General features: G+C 56.2%; 7 protein-coding genes across 7 annotated transcripts; 5 read left to right on the top strand and 2 right to left on the bottom strand.

Annotated features, from left to right (window-relative positions):
* Positions 1 to 291: 291 nt before the first annotated feature.
* On the top strand, positions 292 to 1,311 carry G647_03442 (uncharacterized protein; the record flags this gene model as incomplete). The annotated part of the gene is made up of 9 exons (XM_008727787.1): positions 292 to 368; positions 431 to 444; positions 495 to 554; positions 609 to 801; positions 854 to 929; positions 981 to 1,009; positions 1,061 to 1,094; positions 1,147 to 1,219; positions 1,271 to 1,311. The coding sequence occupies 9 exons, from the start codon at positions 292 to 294 to the stop codon at positions 1,309 to 1,311; spliced, it is 597 nt and encodes a 198-aa protein (XP_008726009.1).
* A 1,277-nt stretch (positions 1,312 to 2,588) lies between these two features.
* On the top strand, positions 2,589 to 3,595 carry G647_03443 (uncharacterized protein; the record flags this gene model as incomplete). Its single annotated transcript, XM_008727788.1, has 2 exons — positions 2,589 to 3,089; positions 3,164 to 3,595. 2 exons carry the CDS (start codon positions 2,589 to 2,591, stop codon positions 3,593 to 3,595), a joined length of 933 nt encoding a protein of 310 aa, XP_008726010.1.
* Positions 3,596 to 4,135: 540 nt separating this feature from the next.
* G647_03444 (uncharacterized protein) lies at positions 4,136 to 4,903 on the bottom strand (the record flags this gene model as incomplete). The annotated part of the gene is made up of 1 exon (XM_008727789.1): positions 4,136 to 4,903. The coding sequence occupies one exon, from the start codon at positions 4,901 to 4,903 to the stop codon at positions 4,136 to 4,138; it is 768 nt and encodes a 255-aa protein (XP_008726011.1).
* Positions 4,904 to 5,224: 321 nt separating this feature from the next.
* On the top strand, positions 5,225 to 6,052 carry G647_03445 (uncharacterized protein; the record flags this gene model as incomplete). The annotated part of the gene is made up of 1 exon (XM_008727790.1): positions 5,225 to 6,052. The coding sequence occupies one exon, from the start codon at positions 5,225 to 5,227 to the stop codon at positions 6,050 to 6,052; it is 828 nt and encodes a 275-aa protein (XP_008726012.1).
* A 1,528-nt stretch (positions 6,053 to 7,580) lies between these two features.
* Positions 7,581 to 11,648, top strand: G647_03446 (uncharacterized protein; the record flags this gene model as incomplete). Its single annotated transcript, XM_008727791.1, has 1 exon — positions 7,581 to 11,648. The coding sequence occupies one exon, from the start codon at positions 7,581 to 7,583 to the stop codon at positions 11,646 to 11,648; it is 4,068 nt and encodes a 1,355-aa protein (XP_008726013.1).
* A 694-nt stretch (positions 11,649 to 12,342) lies between these two features.
* On the top strand, positions 12,343 to 13,216 carry G647_03447 (uncharacterized protein; the record flags this gene model as incomplete). The annotated part of the gene is made up of 3 exons (XM_008727792.1): positions 12,343 to 12,444; positions 12,505 to 12,629; positions 12,685 to 13,216. 3 exons carry the CDS (start codon positions 12,343 to 12,345, stop codon positions 13,214 to 13,216), a joined length of 759 nt encoding a protein of 252 aa, XP_008726014.1.
* A 362-nt stretch (positions 13,217 to 13,578) lies between these two features.
* G647_03448 (uncharacterized protein) lies at positions 13,579 to 14,584 on the bottom strand (the record flags this gene model as incomplete). The annotated part of the gene is made up of 3 exons (XM_008727793.1): positions 13,579 to 13,963; positions 14,107 to 14,515; positions 14,572 to 14,584. The coding sequence occupies 3 exons, from the start codon at positions 14,582 to 14,584 to the stop codon at positions 13,579 to 13,581; spliced, it is 807 nt and encodes a 268-aa protein (XP_008726015.1).
* Between the last annotated feature and the right edge of the window lie 1,818 nt (positions 14,585 to 16,402).

Genomic DNA, 16,402 nt, shown 5'->3' on the forward strand with positions numbered 1-16,402 from the left:
GTCAGTGAATGCCCACCTCGGCGAATAATTGTTCCGCCCGTTCTGCCAATCCGCGCTAGCTATTCCCATCCCTCTGCGCAGGTTCAGCTGCTCCATTATTTTACAATTTCAACGAAGCACTCACTGCGCAAATTCCCTGGTCGTGAAGGTCTCAATTCCTTATTATCTCCCTAACTTGTCCGTCTGGTATGTACCGTCATACCCTTGCTCAACACCCTGTCTCTTTTCGCAAGTCACTGACCGATGAATCCCAGTTGATCGCCTAGAGACGAAAGAATACCAATCCACAAAATGGACAGAGGCTGTTACAACTGTGGCGATTCTTCGCACCAGGCCCGAGACTGCCCCAAGAAGGGAAATCCAACTTGGTGAGCCGATTCTTTTGAGGACCCTTCTTTTTGACGTTCTCATTTTCACTGACATTCTGCAGCTACAATTGCGGAGGTACATTGCACATTTCGATGACAGAAATGTCGCGTACTTACATCCCTTAGCCGAAGGCCACCTCAGCAAAGATTGCTCAGCACCTCCCAAGCCAAAGTCATGCTACAAGTGTCAGTCAAATTTGTGAACGAAACTCGAAGAAAACATATCCTCATTGTGCGTAGGTGGGAATGAAGGTCACTTTGCTCGCGACTGTCCTCAGGCTGCTCCTGTCGGAGACTCGAGCGCCGGGTGGGGCAGCGCTGGCGGCAACACCTATCGCGCTGCTGGTGGAAATGCCTACGGCGGTGGTAATTCCTACGGTGGCGGAGCCGGTCGAGAATGCTATCGCTGCGGCGGCCAGGGCCACATAGCACGGTCGGCAAATGCTCAGAACCTGTATTGTGAGATATTCGCTAATACTCTGCAGGGACTGTACGAGCGGCGGCAACTCTGGCTTTGGCGGCGGGAGCTACAACCGTGGCGGCGGCGGGCAGACATGCTACGTGAGTCTTCTCTTGTGTGCATTTCGAGCGAGGCTGACATTCGTGAACCAGTCCTGTGGGGGAATTGGTCACATGTCACGGTAAGTACGACGATCGCAACACAAGATTTCATTCCGCTGACATTAAGCCAGTGACTGCACGCAGGGTCGGGTCCAGAAGTGCTATGTGGGTCATTTTCCCTGAAAGATAACGCCCCTCATACTGACTCCTTCTGCAGAACTGCGGCGAACAAGGTCATCTCTCTCGAGATTGCCCATCCGAGCCCACCTCTGAGCGCATCTGCTACAAATGTGAGAATCCCGACCCGTTCGAATGCAGCACTTGCTGACTCAATGACGCAGGCAAGCAACCGGGGCACTTGCAGTCCGCTTGCCCCAACTAGGGAGCGTGCAAGAGCAGCCTTGACGAAGCAACTAGCCCTTTTCCTTTCTCTTCCAACTCACGCAAAAATATGGTCCCCATGGATTGTCAGCGTGAGACATCTCGCAGCGAGCATCCTGATGACATGACGGCACGCATTCAAGCAAATGACGACAATTTGCGCCAAGTTTTTCAATTTCCCCAATCAGCGATGGCTCAACATCCCGGGTGTACCATATGTGGTTGGCGAAAGGTCTTTTTGAATCAGTTGACGGTGGAAGAAGCCCGAAATGGTCTCAGCCATGAAGGGACTTGCTGGAGACGAGTAAAGAAAGATTGCCAGGAATCTCGTCGGGGTGGATCAGATCACACGTGAACAGAGCAGACCGTAGGGGCAAGGGTTGGCTGAGGCAAACACGGCTTCGCTTGCGAGGGAAAAGTTTCATTCATTCACTGCGGCCAGCACGTATTGCGGCGCATCAACGAACAAGGCGCGGGGGAGATTGACGCTGGCCAGATACTTGCGCCAATTTCCACTAAAAAGACCTCGATCCCGGTGCTCTGCTTAAGGAGGCAGCACAGCTCGTCGCTTTTGACACAGCAATGTGAAGTTGGACGCTCGTCTGCACCGCTCTTCTCATACGTGCCCATCCTCGAACAATCTCGCACATTGGCTTCTATGCCAGAGAGACATTCTGAGACGAACAGGTCAGATATCTACCGTGACACACGTCATCCCGATAATCACCGGTTTGTGTTCTCGATGGTTAATTTGTAAGATCCTCCGACGTCGTCGAGTGCTGAACTCGCAGCAGTTGTGGAAAATAAATGTCGATAAACAGTAGTTAATGGAGGTCGGAGCATCGGACTGCTGAGCCCGTCAGAGCGACGACATTGGTCAGCGGGTTTCAGGCAAGACACTGCCACAGGCACATCCGCCAATCACGCGACGCCATCCAGGCACAGTTACGCGGCCCCAAGAAGCCCGAAGCTTCATCGCCCGCACATGCCCAACGCTGATTTGTGGCCGGGGGACGCTGCTCCTATTTCTGGGTCGGAGGCTGTTGGCGTTGGCGTGTTGCCCCAGCTTTGTGTTCCGTAGACTGCGGTACAGACACGCAGCCTGATCCTTTCGCCAGCCCCCCCTGGTGTTGATCGCGGACATTTGACACAGGGTGAAGTACGGACTATGGCCTCTGGAACCCCTTTCACGCCTTCTCCTTCTCCTGCCCTCGCCTCTGTGTTGAACAGCATTGTGTCTTGATCACGACTATCAAAATTCACGGGCAACCATCAACCATGGCAAGAAGCATCACACTCGTTTTGTACACCGCAGCCTTGCTGGCAACATCCGCTCACGCGCAGTTCGGCTACGGATGGTGGGGCGGCAACAATGATCGCGACGGCTGCCCGCCCTGGGCGAGCGACTGTGACGACTCGGACGACAACGGCAGCAGCGACGACTCGTCCTCCAACGGCGTCACGCAGGGCGCTCTCTTTACGGACCCTGCCCAATTCGACAAGGCAACGCGGATCCTGATCGCTCATGCTGTCCTGGCATCCGTCGTCTGGGTCATGTTCATCCCGTCCCTGGCCATCCTGCTCCGCCTCAACCTGAAGAACCCGATCGTGCTCAAGATCCACGCCGTCGGCCAGATCCTCAGCTATGTCATCTACGTGGTCGCCGCTGGGATGGGCATCTGGCTCGCTCAACAGCTGGACCCGTATTCCGACGTCTGGAGCGACCCTCACCCGAAACTCGGCCTTGCCATCCTGGCGTTGGCCTTCTTCCAACCCATCGTAAGTTCCCAGACCTAGGATGTGTCGTCCTCTAACGCGTTTCCGTTTCAATGCTAACACACGCCCAACACTAGTTCGGAGCCATCCATCATTCCATCTACAAGAAACGCGCCCAGAACGTGGACAGCGGCAAGCCCACCAAGCCGCCCGGCCGAACAGCACCAGGCCACGTCCACCTCTGGCTCGGGCGTGGTCTCATCGCGCTTGCCATCATCAACGGCGGCCTAGGCATCCGACTGGCGTCGTTCAGTCCATTCCAGACGGATGCGACATCCACCAAAGTGAAGATCGCCTATGGCGTTATTGCCGCGACCATGGTCTTGCTCTACCTGTTCTTCGTGATCGGGTTCGAGATCAGAAGGGCGAGGAGCAGGGGCGAGGAGGAGGTGGGCGGCAGCAGGAGAGAGGAGGTCATCAGGAACAAAGACGGCCTGCCCAGCTACGACGAGAGCGAGGAGTCGGTCGGCCGGAGCACTCGATCTGGCCCATCCGCCAGGACGGTCTAAGATCCGTAAGGCGTGCCTTGATTAGAGGGGTGGGTTGTGGAAAATTTTTATTGTTTTCTAATATCAGATGTACCCTGTACCCCTGTACGGAGTATACGAACGAACTCATGAAATATAATGGTATCACGAAACATGGACGGAGTACAGAGTACAGCACAGGCCGGTTGCGAGACGCTGATCGATCGGGGATCGAGCCAACTTAGGACTTTGGTACAGAGTACCGTAGTACTGTAGTTTCGCCAGACGTGGCCCTGCCTCTGGAGCTGCTCTTCGAAATACACAGTGGCTGGGCGGCTGGGGTTCGTCGCGGAATCTCAAGCATATACTACGTATCTAGTCAGGAAAAAAGACCCTGTGCTATTTCCTCTACAAGACAACTGGCGCGCCCGTGTGAGCGGGAAGATTCAGGCTATTTTCGACAGTCGCTCAGTCTACGGAGTATGGAGTATGGAAACTATCAAGATCGAATTGTGGCAACTCCCGCTCGCTGAACGCAAATCCTGAGCACGCACCAGATAATGCACTCTCTCTCTCTCCTCTCTACCAGATTCCAGGGATTAAGGCGTAGGGCACCTTCTGCTTGACCTGCGTCCACTGCTCGCCGTATTTCTTCCCCATGTACTCATCCAAGACGGGGATGGCCCTCGTACCGAAATCCCTCAGAAAGAACAGCCCGACAAACGTCCCCCACAGAGGACCGCCCGCTGCCATGGCAAAACCAGCCCGCCACAGCGAATAGCCCGTGTAGGACACGTGGCGGACGAGGGACCAGAGTCCTCCGGTGTAGATCTTGCCGTCATTCTTGGGGTCACTTTTGAAGCTCTTTCGCTGGAGTTCCGAGATGGTTTCGGTCAGGATGCCCGTGATGTACAGCGCCGTTCCGACGTAGACACTCCAGGGCGGAAAGTAGGTCGGGTTGCTCCCCGACGCGCTATACGCCAGCGTATTCAAGGTGTTGAGGAACGTGTTGAAGAAGCTGATTGCGAACGCCGTACTGGGATAGATGGGCTCTCTGGCGACGACGAATTTCCAGAAGATCTGTTTCGCCGCCGAGCCGATCGACATGCACCATATGACCGTCTGGAATGGTGTCAGGCCCGTTGACGCGAGGGGAACGCCGCCAGTGACGGCCGGGACTGAAGCACGCAGGCCGAGAGCTGAGGCGACTTTCGGTAGAGGTGAATTCTTCAACAAATAGCGCTGGAGAAGAGGGTCGAGTCCTCTCCCGACCACGAAACAGACGTTTCCCAATAGGTCATGGCCATAGGTGCCACGGTACACAAGGTCGAATTTCTTGGATTCCGCCATGGTCGGTGGTAGGGTTGTCTCTGAGGCAGACTTGGCGAAGACACGGTTGTACGAGGATGACCGCCGCCCAGCACGAACTTTAAAGAGTTCTTTTCGAGAGCTTTCAGACGACAGTGCACGGTAAACTGGATCGAGTTGAGCGGGCCAGTGGAGAGCAGTTAGTTAGCGTGCCCTGTCGAGAGGGGTACGTATCGGCACCGGCCATGTTTATCAATAAGTGGCCGTTAGTTTTGCACCAACACCAACAGAGTTTGCCATGTCATTTAGCGAGAGAGTTCAAACTTGTCCCTGCTTCTTACTTGCGATCGTCGATTTCTCCTGATGGCCGAAGCGTCGTTTGACGTCGGTTTAGGCCTGGACGGCACTCACGTATTGATCACGGGATCCTCTGGCGCCATTGGGACCGTGCTGGTTAGAGCATTCCTGGCGGCCGGAGCATATGTGTCAGCATTTGACCTCGTGCGCCCACGAGAGCCCTTTGAGCATGAACGGCTTCAGACACATCAGGCCGACATTACAGACGAGGCCTCCCTGGAGAGCGCGCTGGAATCAGCCAGAGAAAGATATGGCGTGATCACGACCTGCGTGTTGGCAGCCGGGGTGGATTTGTCCTACTGCCAGCACCATTCTCTTGTCGACATGCCGCTGAAGGAGTGGCAGAGGATCTTGAACGTCAACCTCGACGGCACTTTCTTGACGTGTCGCGCTTGGCTCCGAGGCATCCAGAGCCACGCGACACCTCAAAGTCGCAATATCTCGGCCATTGTTTTTGGGAGCGAGGCAGGCACGTTTGGCGTGGCAGACTGCGCCGCATACGCAGCCTCCAAATCGGCGATTCAGTATGGGCTGGTCAAGTCTCTTGCCCGCGACGCAGTCAACATCCATCCACGATGTCGTATCAACGCCATTGCCCCGGGGCCCGTTGCGACAAAGCAATTCTCAAAGGAATGCGACGACGACCCAATCACCTTGTGGCGTGAGGCTCAAGCAACCGTGGCCTTGAAGCAGGCGGTCCCATTGGAAGCTGTTGCAAGAGCTTGTTTGTTCCTTGCTAGCGAAAACTTCGCGGGCAACCTGACTGGACAGATCTTGCCCGTGGATTCTGGGAAGAGTGGTGCCCTGATGTGGCCAGAAGCACCGGTGTCTTGAGAGAGGCATGCGCCGTTCCCTTCAGACTGCAACAAGTGGAAAATTTTCAAGGGATGAGGCTCTAGTGAAAGGCTCGACGGAGACCGTAAAAGCTTTCTTGTGTTCCTTTCAACGTAGTTTTGGCTCTGCTAGTATTCACTCCTCGCTCGAACGGGCCTGGTTGTCTAAGAGGGGGAAAAGCGCCATGTGTCCACGGTTGGCTTCATTGATTGGAGGCGGCACAGGGCGAGAGCTCACCCGGGGCGTCGTGCCACCCGTATCGAAATATGCAAAAGAGTGGATGCGTGGAATACGGGATTGCGCAACGGCTGCGGGAGAACGGACAAGCTGTAAGAGGCTGGTACACTGATAAGAAAGGCGCAAGCAAACGTATGGGGCAATTTGGGTCTTTGCCAGAGACCCGATGGGGAGGTATCTCGAGAATTGGAAACGCTCGAAGGAATTGCATGGGAACGTCGATAGAGGCCAGGCGAACTGGCAAACATCAGCTACGCCGCCTGAAACACAATGTGACAGGAAGTATCGATGCCCAAGGACCCTCGAGGCCGATGTTGATATGTTCCGTGGAAAGTGTGACACCTTCTTGAAGTACTTCGTATTGTGTCTGCGCCGAGCTTCCTTTTGCCACGCTCGGGTGTGTTCGTTTGCTAATTGAAATGGTGAAATAGTGGAATTTCGCGAGACCCTTGCTCCGCGAGTGCAGCCGCTGCAATATGACGCCTGTTGTATGTAAGTGAAGAAACGGAGTCGGAGCGAACTGGAATGAGTAGCGAGACGATCGACGACTGCGTCCTCACAGCACAATGGCGGCCAAGGGCATCATTCTGCGCGGGACACGGTCACGCTGTGTTCGTGCAAAAGATGGATGCAGGCGATATCTTGAGGCTCGCTAAAGCGGTGCACTTAAGCAGCGGTCAGGAGCAGTGCAGCTTAGGTGTACCCAGTAGTTACTGTATGCCCTCCCGAGTCAGTTGGTGGTTGGGCGTGATAGGCGCAAATTCCCTCTGCGCCCTTGCCCGGAGGGTCCTCGGCGCGCCCACAGATAACTCCGCCTCTCCGCAAGTTTGATCGAGTTCCGTTCTAAGGATAGCCAAATTCACTAATCATTACTGCGTAACAACTGTGTTCTTTCATCACCGACCACCTTGAGGTCCTACCAGCTTAGCTGCGTACGTTTCGGTTGATTTACTGCTCCGCTACTCAGTACATGCTAACCTGACAGCGCATTTATCGCTGAGTCCTGGCAGCATCATCAAGGACGTGATCGGTGCGCGCCTCCCCGCCCAGCCACACCACACATCCCACAAACCAGCACTGCGAAACTGGTCGAGTCGGAATCTTTTGGCAGCCTCTCCAGCCCAAGCTCCGCGCAGACTACCTCGTCGACGCGACCAGGTCTCCCGGCTGCAGACGACGCACGCTGCATCTTACCGTGCTGGCTAACCGCCGAGTGGTGCAAGAGATGGCGTAGGGGTGTTGCGGTGACGGACAAATTCCAGGCCTCCAAGTTCAGAACACGGGCGGCAACATGGCGACGGCTCACGATGAGGACATGTATCTTTTCCAGACTGGCTTGGGACAGACCCCGTCATTCGCTGGGCAAGACTTCGATGCCTTCTTGGGAACGCCTGCTCCTGATGTCGACCAGACAGGTCTCTCTGCAGGCTTCCTGAATCCGAATGATCTCACAATAAAACGCGAATCCGAATCCTTTAGCCCGCCTTCCCACGATGGCGCATTTATGCGTGGCTCGCGGGGGTCTGCATCCGGCTCCAGCAGCACATCGTCTGATTCACCTGCGGAGGACGAACGGAATATGTCGGCTGCTTCGACAGCCTCTCCTCCTGCACATGACACCGTTCAAGGCTCTTGGGGAAGTGGAATAAATGGGTTTTCGATCCCAGCAAACGAGCAGTTCTTTGGGGACACTTCGATGGCTGGTATGGACCAGGATTTCGAGGTTAGCAACCAGCAGATGGCCTCTGCCTTTGACTTTGAGACGGCTGCCAGTACACCGAGTGGGCTCGAGACGATGAACAAAGTGCCCAACACCAAGACCCCGCTCGTAAATCAGCCCTTTGGCAGATCGACGAATTTCTCGGGTTATGGAAAACAGCAATCGGGTACACGAGCACCCACTGGGCAACCGCACTTCTTCTTTGCTGGATCAAGAGAAGCGTCCCCTTTGAATGCTATGCTTCCAGCTACTCAGGGTCAGTCGCCTTGGACCAAGCACTCTCCGTCATCCGGACTGGAGGAGACTTTCAATCACATCACCATGAACGGCGATTCCCCCGGCAATGCGACCTTTTCGCCCAACTTGCAATTCTCCACCGCCGCATTCACCTTCGACCCGGAGTCAAGCACAACTCCCTCCACTTTCACCAAAGACATCTCCTCTCCGCCATCGACAATCAACTCGTCAGAGGGTTCGCCTACGTTGACGGTGCATCCTACATCGCTCAAGTCGCGCGTCGAGACGCAAATACCCATCAAGATGACGCTTTCGTTCCTTCCAACCGGCGTCAGGAAGTTGAGGTTACCGAGGCATACGGTCTCCAAACCGAAATTCCTAGCCAAGCCAGAGGTTGCCCGATCACCCGAGATCTTGGAGCTGCATACAGCTTTGGTGTGTACGAGTGCGATGCAGGACAAGGCGAAATTGCAGCGCGCGTTGGCGCGCGCGAGGGGTGAAGAGCTGGGCCCATATACTCGACCCAGCCCTGCTTCTTCGATGGAGTCTGACTCGTCGAGAGACGACGAGGACAAACCCCTGAATGGTGGTGAGGTCCAAATTTGTCCTGGCTGCATACAGCGTGAGAGGAAAAGGGCTTCCCGGAAGAAGCAGAAGAAGCCGGAAGAAGAAGAGCTCTTCCAGAAAGACGAAGAGAGAAGGGTGGTTGTATTCAACACCAACGAGGTCAAGGAATGGGTAGAAGTTCCTCGAGACACCAGCAACCAAGAGGGCCAGAATGCGTCGTCTACGCCTCCCGGGGCAGTTCAGGTGGAGCTCCCAATGCGCATCGCCTGCTACTGTCGGCACCAGAACGAGAAAATGGGATTTCAAGTGATATTTACCATCAAGGACTGCCACGACAAGGTCATCGCGCAGGCATTGACAAATCCCATCATGATCACCGACGACCACAAAACTCACAACCCTCCCTCGGCGGTTCCGAACCAGCCAGCACCTTTACCGACTCCAGGACAGCAATTGCCAGGTGCTGGGGTCTTTTCAACCAACGAACATGAGCACCAGCCTCAAGCGCCGGCCGTCAATTCAAAAATGTCAAGGCAATCTTACTCCATGACCGACCTGCAAGCACTGCAGCATAATTTCAATCCCACCTTCTCAATGCCTTCGGCCAACACTCCATTCGCAATTCCCTCGGCCGTGCCGCCTCAGACTGCTTCGAACTTCACGCCGCGTAACCTTTCTAGGCCTGCGTCGCCAAGTGGTCCTGCGGGTCCTTCAATCAAGCGACGGAAACAGAGTGGTTCTGGAAAATTGCCTTCTGGACTGACAATGACTCGGCTCGACACGTCGCACCCACATCCACCGCCCTCTACACTACCTAATACCGCTGCTTCATCTCCATACGCTCCTAATATGACGTCTTATATGGGTCCCCACGATCGTCCCTTCGCGATGCCTCCCGCGGCACGTACAGCTCCGTATGGCAATAGTCCTCCGACGCCAAACGGTGTGGACCCTTCCTTTGCTGCCAATATCAATCGCTCAGTCAGCCACGACAATATGTCGCGACAAGTGATGATATCAGCACCGCCATCTCGGCAGCCGAGCAGGCCTGGAAGCCCGGGCTCTGCGAGGAACAGCTTCGGTGCAGCAGATGCTGCGTTTGGCCAAGCAGTCAACAATCAGCTTCTGGGTCATCCGACGCGGCGGCCGCCACCGCTGATACACAAGTTAGTTCCTGCAGAAGGATCCGTGACAGGAGGCACTGAAGTCACCCTTCTCGGGAATGGCTTCTATCAAGGCCTTGAGGTTATGTTTGGCGATACCGAAGCTACGACCACGACGTTCTGGGGAGAAAAATGTTTAAATTGCATTGCTCCTCCAGCCTTGCAGCCGGGGGTGGTCCCTGTTTTGTTTAAGCACGACCATCCTCAATATTCTACGGTGCCACAACAATCCCAAACTAGGCCGTCACTGTTCACTTACGTCGATGACCGCGAGTTGGAGATGTTCCGCTTAGCGCTACGAACCCTAGGCAAACAACTGCAGCATCCGACTGACGATCCTTATTCTGCAGCCCAGCAGCTACTTCAAGGGCAGTCTCATTCGATGTGGCTCGGACACGGCAACTATGGCATGGGCGGTGGACATCAGCGCCACGCAGGCGGAGCATCAATGGATTCGCTCGAGCTGGAGGGTATGATGTTGCAATTCCTAGAGCACATGGACGACCAAAGACGGTTTAGAGCGCCCAGATTGGAGCTACAACGTCCGTCTGGGCTCACGCTATTGCACCTGGCCTCGTCACTGGGGCTCACCCGATTTGTCGCCGGTCTGTTATCCAGAGGAGCCGATCCCAACATGGTCGACAATAATGGTCACACGCCGATGCACCACGCCGCAATGAACGGCCATACGCATGTAATTCACCGGCTTCGCTTGGCTGGTGCCAACCACCAGGCTCGCAGCATCCGCCAATTTATTCCTGCAGACCTCGCGACGTCCTTACTAGCGTATCAAGCAACGATGACCAGGGTTGACCAGTATCGATCGCGGAGTGCTGGAGGGACACCTCTGAGACTGCATAGCCGGAGCTCGTCTTCTCTTCGCTCGTTCTGGGAAAATGCCTCTAATCAATACCCCGCTACGGATACTGACGACATGGACGACTCCGACAGCCTTGATGACGAGACGCCAACAAGGGCTTCTTCAGAAGAGCCTGACCTTTCTCGGTCGCACACTGGCCGGCTGCCAACGGTTAGCGTCCCACAATCGCGGAGAGGTAGTATGCAGCCAAGCGTCTCACAAGGATCCAAGTACTCGTCAAAGAATACGTCTAATCCGGCACCAGCGGTGGCACCATCGGCGTTCATGCTCGCATGGCGGGATCATCTGGTTGCGCAATTGCAACAATTCAACGAGAGCGCGCAGTCGGTCATGCCCAGCCTTGCCACGCTGAACGGACCCCTGGCTGCGCTGCAGGACTACCAGGCCTATCCCATGGTTCGCCGGGTAAGCGCCCTTTTCCCCCAGCGTCCAAGTGTTCGTCAACAACCAAGTCAGCGGGAGGGGTGGTGGGAGACTTTGACAGGGAGCTCGTCCCCTGCGCCTTCATCGCCTCCCGCTTACGGGGATCTTTATCCTGAAGAAAGGGTCGAAACCGACGAAGACTGGAGCATCAAGAAGTCTTCCACGCTACAAGCAGCTGCCGACGCTGCAGCCGATCTCCATTTCGAGCAACAATCACAAGGTGAGGGGTCTAAATCACACTCAGCCTCCCTCAGAGTCGCTGCTCCTGTCAGCAATCCATTTGAGAGAGTCGAACTCAGCCGGGATCGGAAATTGTTCTTCTTCTGGGTATGTTTCCTCCTCTACCCTTCTCATCCGCTCCGGGACTAACGTCGTACAGATACCTCTACTTGCGATTGTCCTGGCGTTGATGATCCGTAGCTCGGGTCTCACCACCATGTTTGCGTCTTTTGAGGGTGGACCACAGGCCTTGCCCAGGGGAGAGGCTGTGGGCGTTATTTGAGATGTTTTGCGTACAGAAAGAGTGAACGAATCTACATGCACGATCCTCGATGTTGACTTGTTTCGAAGAGCGAGATGACCACGAAGAGGTTTATATACTCGCAGATGCCTGTACATGAAAGCAAGACAATGATCATGTGGACCGTATTATTGGATAGAGACGCCGAATACGTTGAGCGTGAAACAGCCATATTGTTCGTGACTTCTAAAGATTTGCGCCTCGCATTTACGTCTACTCCGTGTAAACCGTGCGGCCAACGATGAGATTGTGCCCCGTGCGATCGTTCCAGCCAGTGTAGAGACACCAATTGGTGCACCGCACAGATTCGTCTTCGGATCTGGGCCGCTTCTCGGCTAGCAGATCGAGATCGAAGTGCGCCCTTGGAACGTCTACAGTCTTCCGAACCACCTGCGAAGCACGGCGCAGAGTTGCGATGATTCTCGTCCTGCGCAACAGCAACTTCTCTGCCCCGTTCAACGGTGGTTTCAGCCACTCGTAAGCCATTAAACACTTCTGCGTGAGGATCGATGCTCTGCGACATCGTTACGCGAACGGGACGCCATGGCCGAGACCAGCGCAAACACAGAGCTAGAATACGAAAAAAGGCATGTGCACGAGGTCTACGAAGACATTGCCAGTCACTTCTCCTCGACCCGATACAAGGTGCGTCGCTGGGGGGGACTAAAGATGGTTTATCCAGTACGGGATTGACGAGTGCGACAGCCGTGGCCCGTTGTGGATGAATTCTTGCGCAATCTGCCCGCTGGCTCGGCCGGCCTTGACATCGGGTGCGGAAATGGGAAATACCTGGCTGTGAACAAGGACATCTTCATCATCGCCTCGGACAGGTACCTGAAGGCCGCGGTACCTACCCCTTCGCTGCGTTACTGACAGCCTCGAAAGGTCGAATGCCCTGATCCAGATCGCTCGCCAGCACGAACCGCACAGCGTCGTGGTGGCCGACATCCTCAGCCTCCCTCATCCGAACGATTCGTTCGACTTTGCCATATCCGTTGCCGTGATACACCACCTTTCCAACAGCGCGCGGAGAGTCCAGGCCATCAGGGAAATCCTGAAAACTCTGAAGCCACCGGCGAAGTCGAGTGTGCCGGGCAGTGGTGGCGGCCAGGCGTTGATCTTTGTCTGGGCACTGGAACAAAAGGACAGTCGTAGAGGATGGGATCACGGCGACGAACAGGATGTGCTTGTGCCCTGGGTTCTCAAGCAAGGGCACAACACGCAACCCACGGCGAAGCATGGCTCCCAAGGGCCGCTTGATGGCACCTGCTCGCCGACACCCACAACTTACCAGCGATATTATCACTTGTACCGCGAGGGTGAACTGCAGCAAGATGTCATCGCGGCGGGGGGGAAAGTGGTCAAGGAAGGATACGATCGCGACAATTGGTGGGTCATCATCACCCGGCAGGACTGAACCATCGCAGGTCTCTCCCTTCGCACTGCTCCAACCGAGATTTGCTGAGACGACCGGGACGGTTGCTCAAAGGTTCAAGCACGACCGGCGCTGTGTGACGGCTGCTCCCACCACCTTGTTTTCAAAGAGTCAGGATCGTCACTGAATCACATTATCTCCTTACGCCGGTGGCCGGTCCGGAAGTAGGAGGTGCTGGGTATCAATATCACTATATTACAGCGTCTTTCTGCTGGCCTCAAGTCCCGGATGTCCCAGTCAACAGCACAGAGCTCATCATCAAAACCCGGAATCGTTTCGCCTCACTGTGTACTCGGTTTATTGAAACACGCTTCGCTCAAAGACAAACCCGCCAAAACAATTCGTTACCGAAAAGGAGCATTCCGGCCTCGTGGGTGGTTGTACAGGTGGTGAAAGGGATCTGAGGTGTGGTAAGGTGGTGCAGAAAATGCGGGAAGTCCAGCTGTCAATTCCGCGAGCGAGGGCAGCTGCTGAGGGCCTTGCAAGCTCGTCTCGGGAGGCATCGACTCTCGTCGCAAGGCGCGTGGCGGCGGTCCCACGTGCCGCAGGGGTGGTCGGGGCGGCATTGCAGCAGACTCGAGGCCGCTCGTCGGGTTGGCGAGGGAGAAGGGCGTCACACCAGCCCGCTTCGCCATCTCATGCTCGCCCATCTGCCAATGCATGGCCTCGACGGCTCGCCACGGCATGGCCATCTCTTCGGCAACGCGTGCCCACATGTCCGCTCGAAACCTTGATGTGCAGGGAGATCAGTCAGCTAGTGAAACCATCAACTCGGAGAAATTATGACAGGGCAGGTGGGAATCGTGGTACAAGAGATCTTGACATGTCGAGATCCCCCCGACGACAATCTGGTGCGACGTTTCTCAACATACCTCTCGTACAACCTGGCAAGCTTATTTTTACGGTCCTCGTCCCACTCGCTCCGGCGCTCCAGGTAATTCTGATAATGCAGCCTACAGCTAATGGCACTGCGGCCGGGCAGGTGCTTGCTGATGTCCTCCCATTTCATACCATCCTGGCGGAGCTGGATGATTTTGGCATCTTCCTCGGGCGACCACTTGGACTGCTTCTTCGCCGGGGACTGGAGGGGGTGGTCCAGGCTCGAAGACAGTCGCTTTGCCGGCACAGCCGACCGCGGCTGGGGGGGTGGCAGAGGAGCCACGCTGGTGGCCACGCTCGACGGCACCGACTCTGACCGAGATACCGAGGCGGGAGAGCTCGTCGACTGGCCGTCGTCCTCGTCGTTCGGCTTGAGCAGCGACGAGATATCCACGGTGAGGGCTGGAACAAGTCGTCGGTGAGAGAGCAGTGGTGGGGGAGCGGGTGGCGAAGGTCACTGGGTGCTGCCATACAATGCAACGAAGGACACAGGCACAGAAGCAGTCGGGCCGGCGTGTGGGATCAGGCTGAGAAAGCGAGCACAAGTGAGGGTGGCGTTGGGTACTAATACCAGGAGCGTCCTCGCTTCAGCGTACGGGGCGGGTTGGTTCTTTGGCGAGACCAGAGCGAGGCGCCGGTGTTTCTAGACAATAGACTCCCAGCCGATGGGGGTTCGGGAACGCGCAGCCGGGGTGGTTATGTATGTAGTAGGCAATAGCTTCCACGGTCGAATGGGTTTGGAAAGTGCCGGCACCACAATGCCTGTAGGTCGGCTGGCAATAATCTCGACACGAAGAGCATTGTTCACCCAGCAGCCCCGAGGATATATACCGAGACGAACTCCAGTTTGAAAGCAGCGGTCAAGAGGCGGGCCCGTCCGGGAGCGGTCGTCCTTTAATTGTCTGCTTCCCACAGATCGATCCGACGGGCAGAAGTGGGCAGAGAGTGGAAAGGGCCCTGAGCACTAGCAACCGACCGTCCACATCCCTTCTCGGCGTCGTGCTTGTGGCAGCGGGAGTGGCAGGCAGGGGAGGCAGCGCAAACAATCGAGAAGCTTGGTCCTGGACCAGGGGACTTCGCCTCGCTCGCCCACGACCAATGTCTCTGCCGCCCGCCGCGGCTGCTGGCGCTCTGCACGATTTACTTCCGGCCCTCGCGCCTGTGCTAAGAACAGAGCAGCTGATATCATCGTCCCTCTATCGTTGGGGCTGGGCGGGACGGGGGAAAAGTGGACAGGGACCCGTTCCTCGCGCTCCAATTACGACCATGGGCTCACGCTAACGGTGGATGCCTGCATAAGATCCAGAAGGGGTCAGCGACCAGCGTCCCAGTCTGGTGTTCAAGGAAGAGGCTTGCACCGCGCTGGAGCAGCAAAGGTCACTAGGCTGCGCTACTGCGAGTCGACGAGGCATCATGGCGTCAAACGCCCTTTGCAGGAGACGGTGGCCACAGCCCACCACATATGCGAACTAATGCCTAAGTGCCTCGAAGGAGCGTAGTAGGAGATGGGTTCCCAAGATGTTGTTGGGAGGTTCGTCCAGACCACCGTTGGTGGCAGAAGCCTAAACCCAGATAGTCATTACTGTTGACGGTGTGCTACGAGGACTTACTGCGTACTCGGACGAGTCGCAGATGGCTCTCGCTGGCGGCTGGTCCAGCAACTCCAGATCCCAATCAGCGAGTGCCTCAGACCTTCCTCTCTTCTCACGTCCTCCACTGGCCGAGCGTCCAAGCCCCCGCCGCTCTGCCGGGCCAACAGGTGTATCCTGGTCGAGCTCGTGCAGCGGTGGCAGCTCCTGACGGTGACGAGTTGAGGTGACGGTCAACAACAGTGGCGGACGCGGGCGTAGGGAGCAGCAGGTTGTCACGCGAAGGATACATAGCCGGTCGCTCTCCCCCTCGTCCAAAAGTCTTATCACGGCGCTGGCACCCTGTTGCGCAGGCCCCGAAACCGCCATGCCACGGTCACTGTCAATAATCATCACAGCGATGCAAAGCCCGGTCACGCCAGTCGCTGCCCACCAACCCTTAGGTCAGCCGGGGAGGCGGCCCAAAGTCACCTAAAAGTCTTTTTCGGATCCCACTAGGGCGCAGAGAAGAATAGCGGAGCACCAGCACGGCGGGCCATGGCTTGTGCTGGCTTGAGATGGCTTGACATGATATAGAGCCCTGGAACGACGATTTCTCTGCCACCGCCATCCGCGCCCCGCGGAGAGCTGGCTGCTGTTCAGACACACCGGTATGCAGCCCGCGGACGAGTCGTCGTCTTGGTCAGAAACCTCTCTCTCT

The sequence above is a fragment of the Cladophialophora carrionii genome, assembly GCF_000365165.1.
Source record: "Cladophialophora carrionii CBS 160.54 unplaced genomic scaffold supercont1.3, whole genome shotgun sequence".
NCBI lineage: Eukaryota > Fungi > Ascomycota > Eurotiomycetes > Chaetothyriales > Herpotrichiellaceae > Cladophialophora > Cladophialophora carrionii.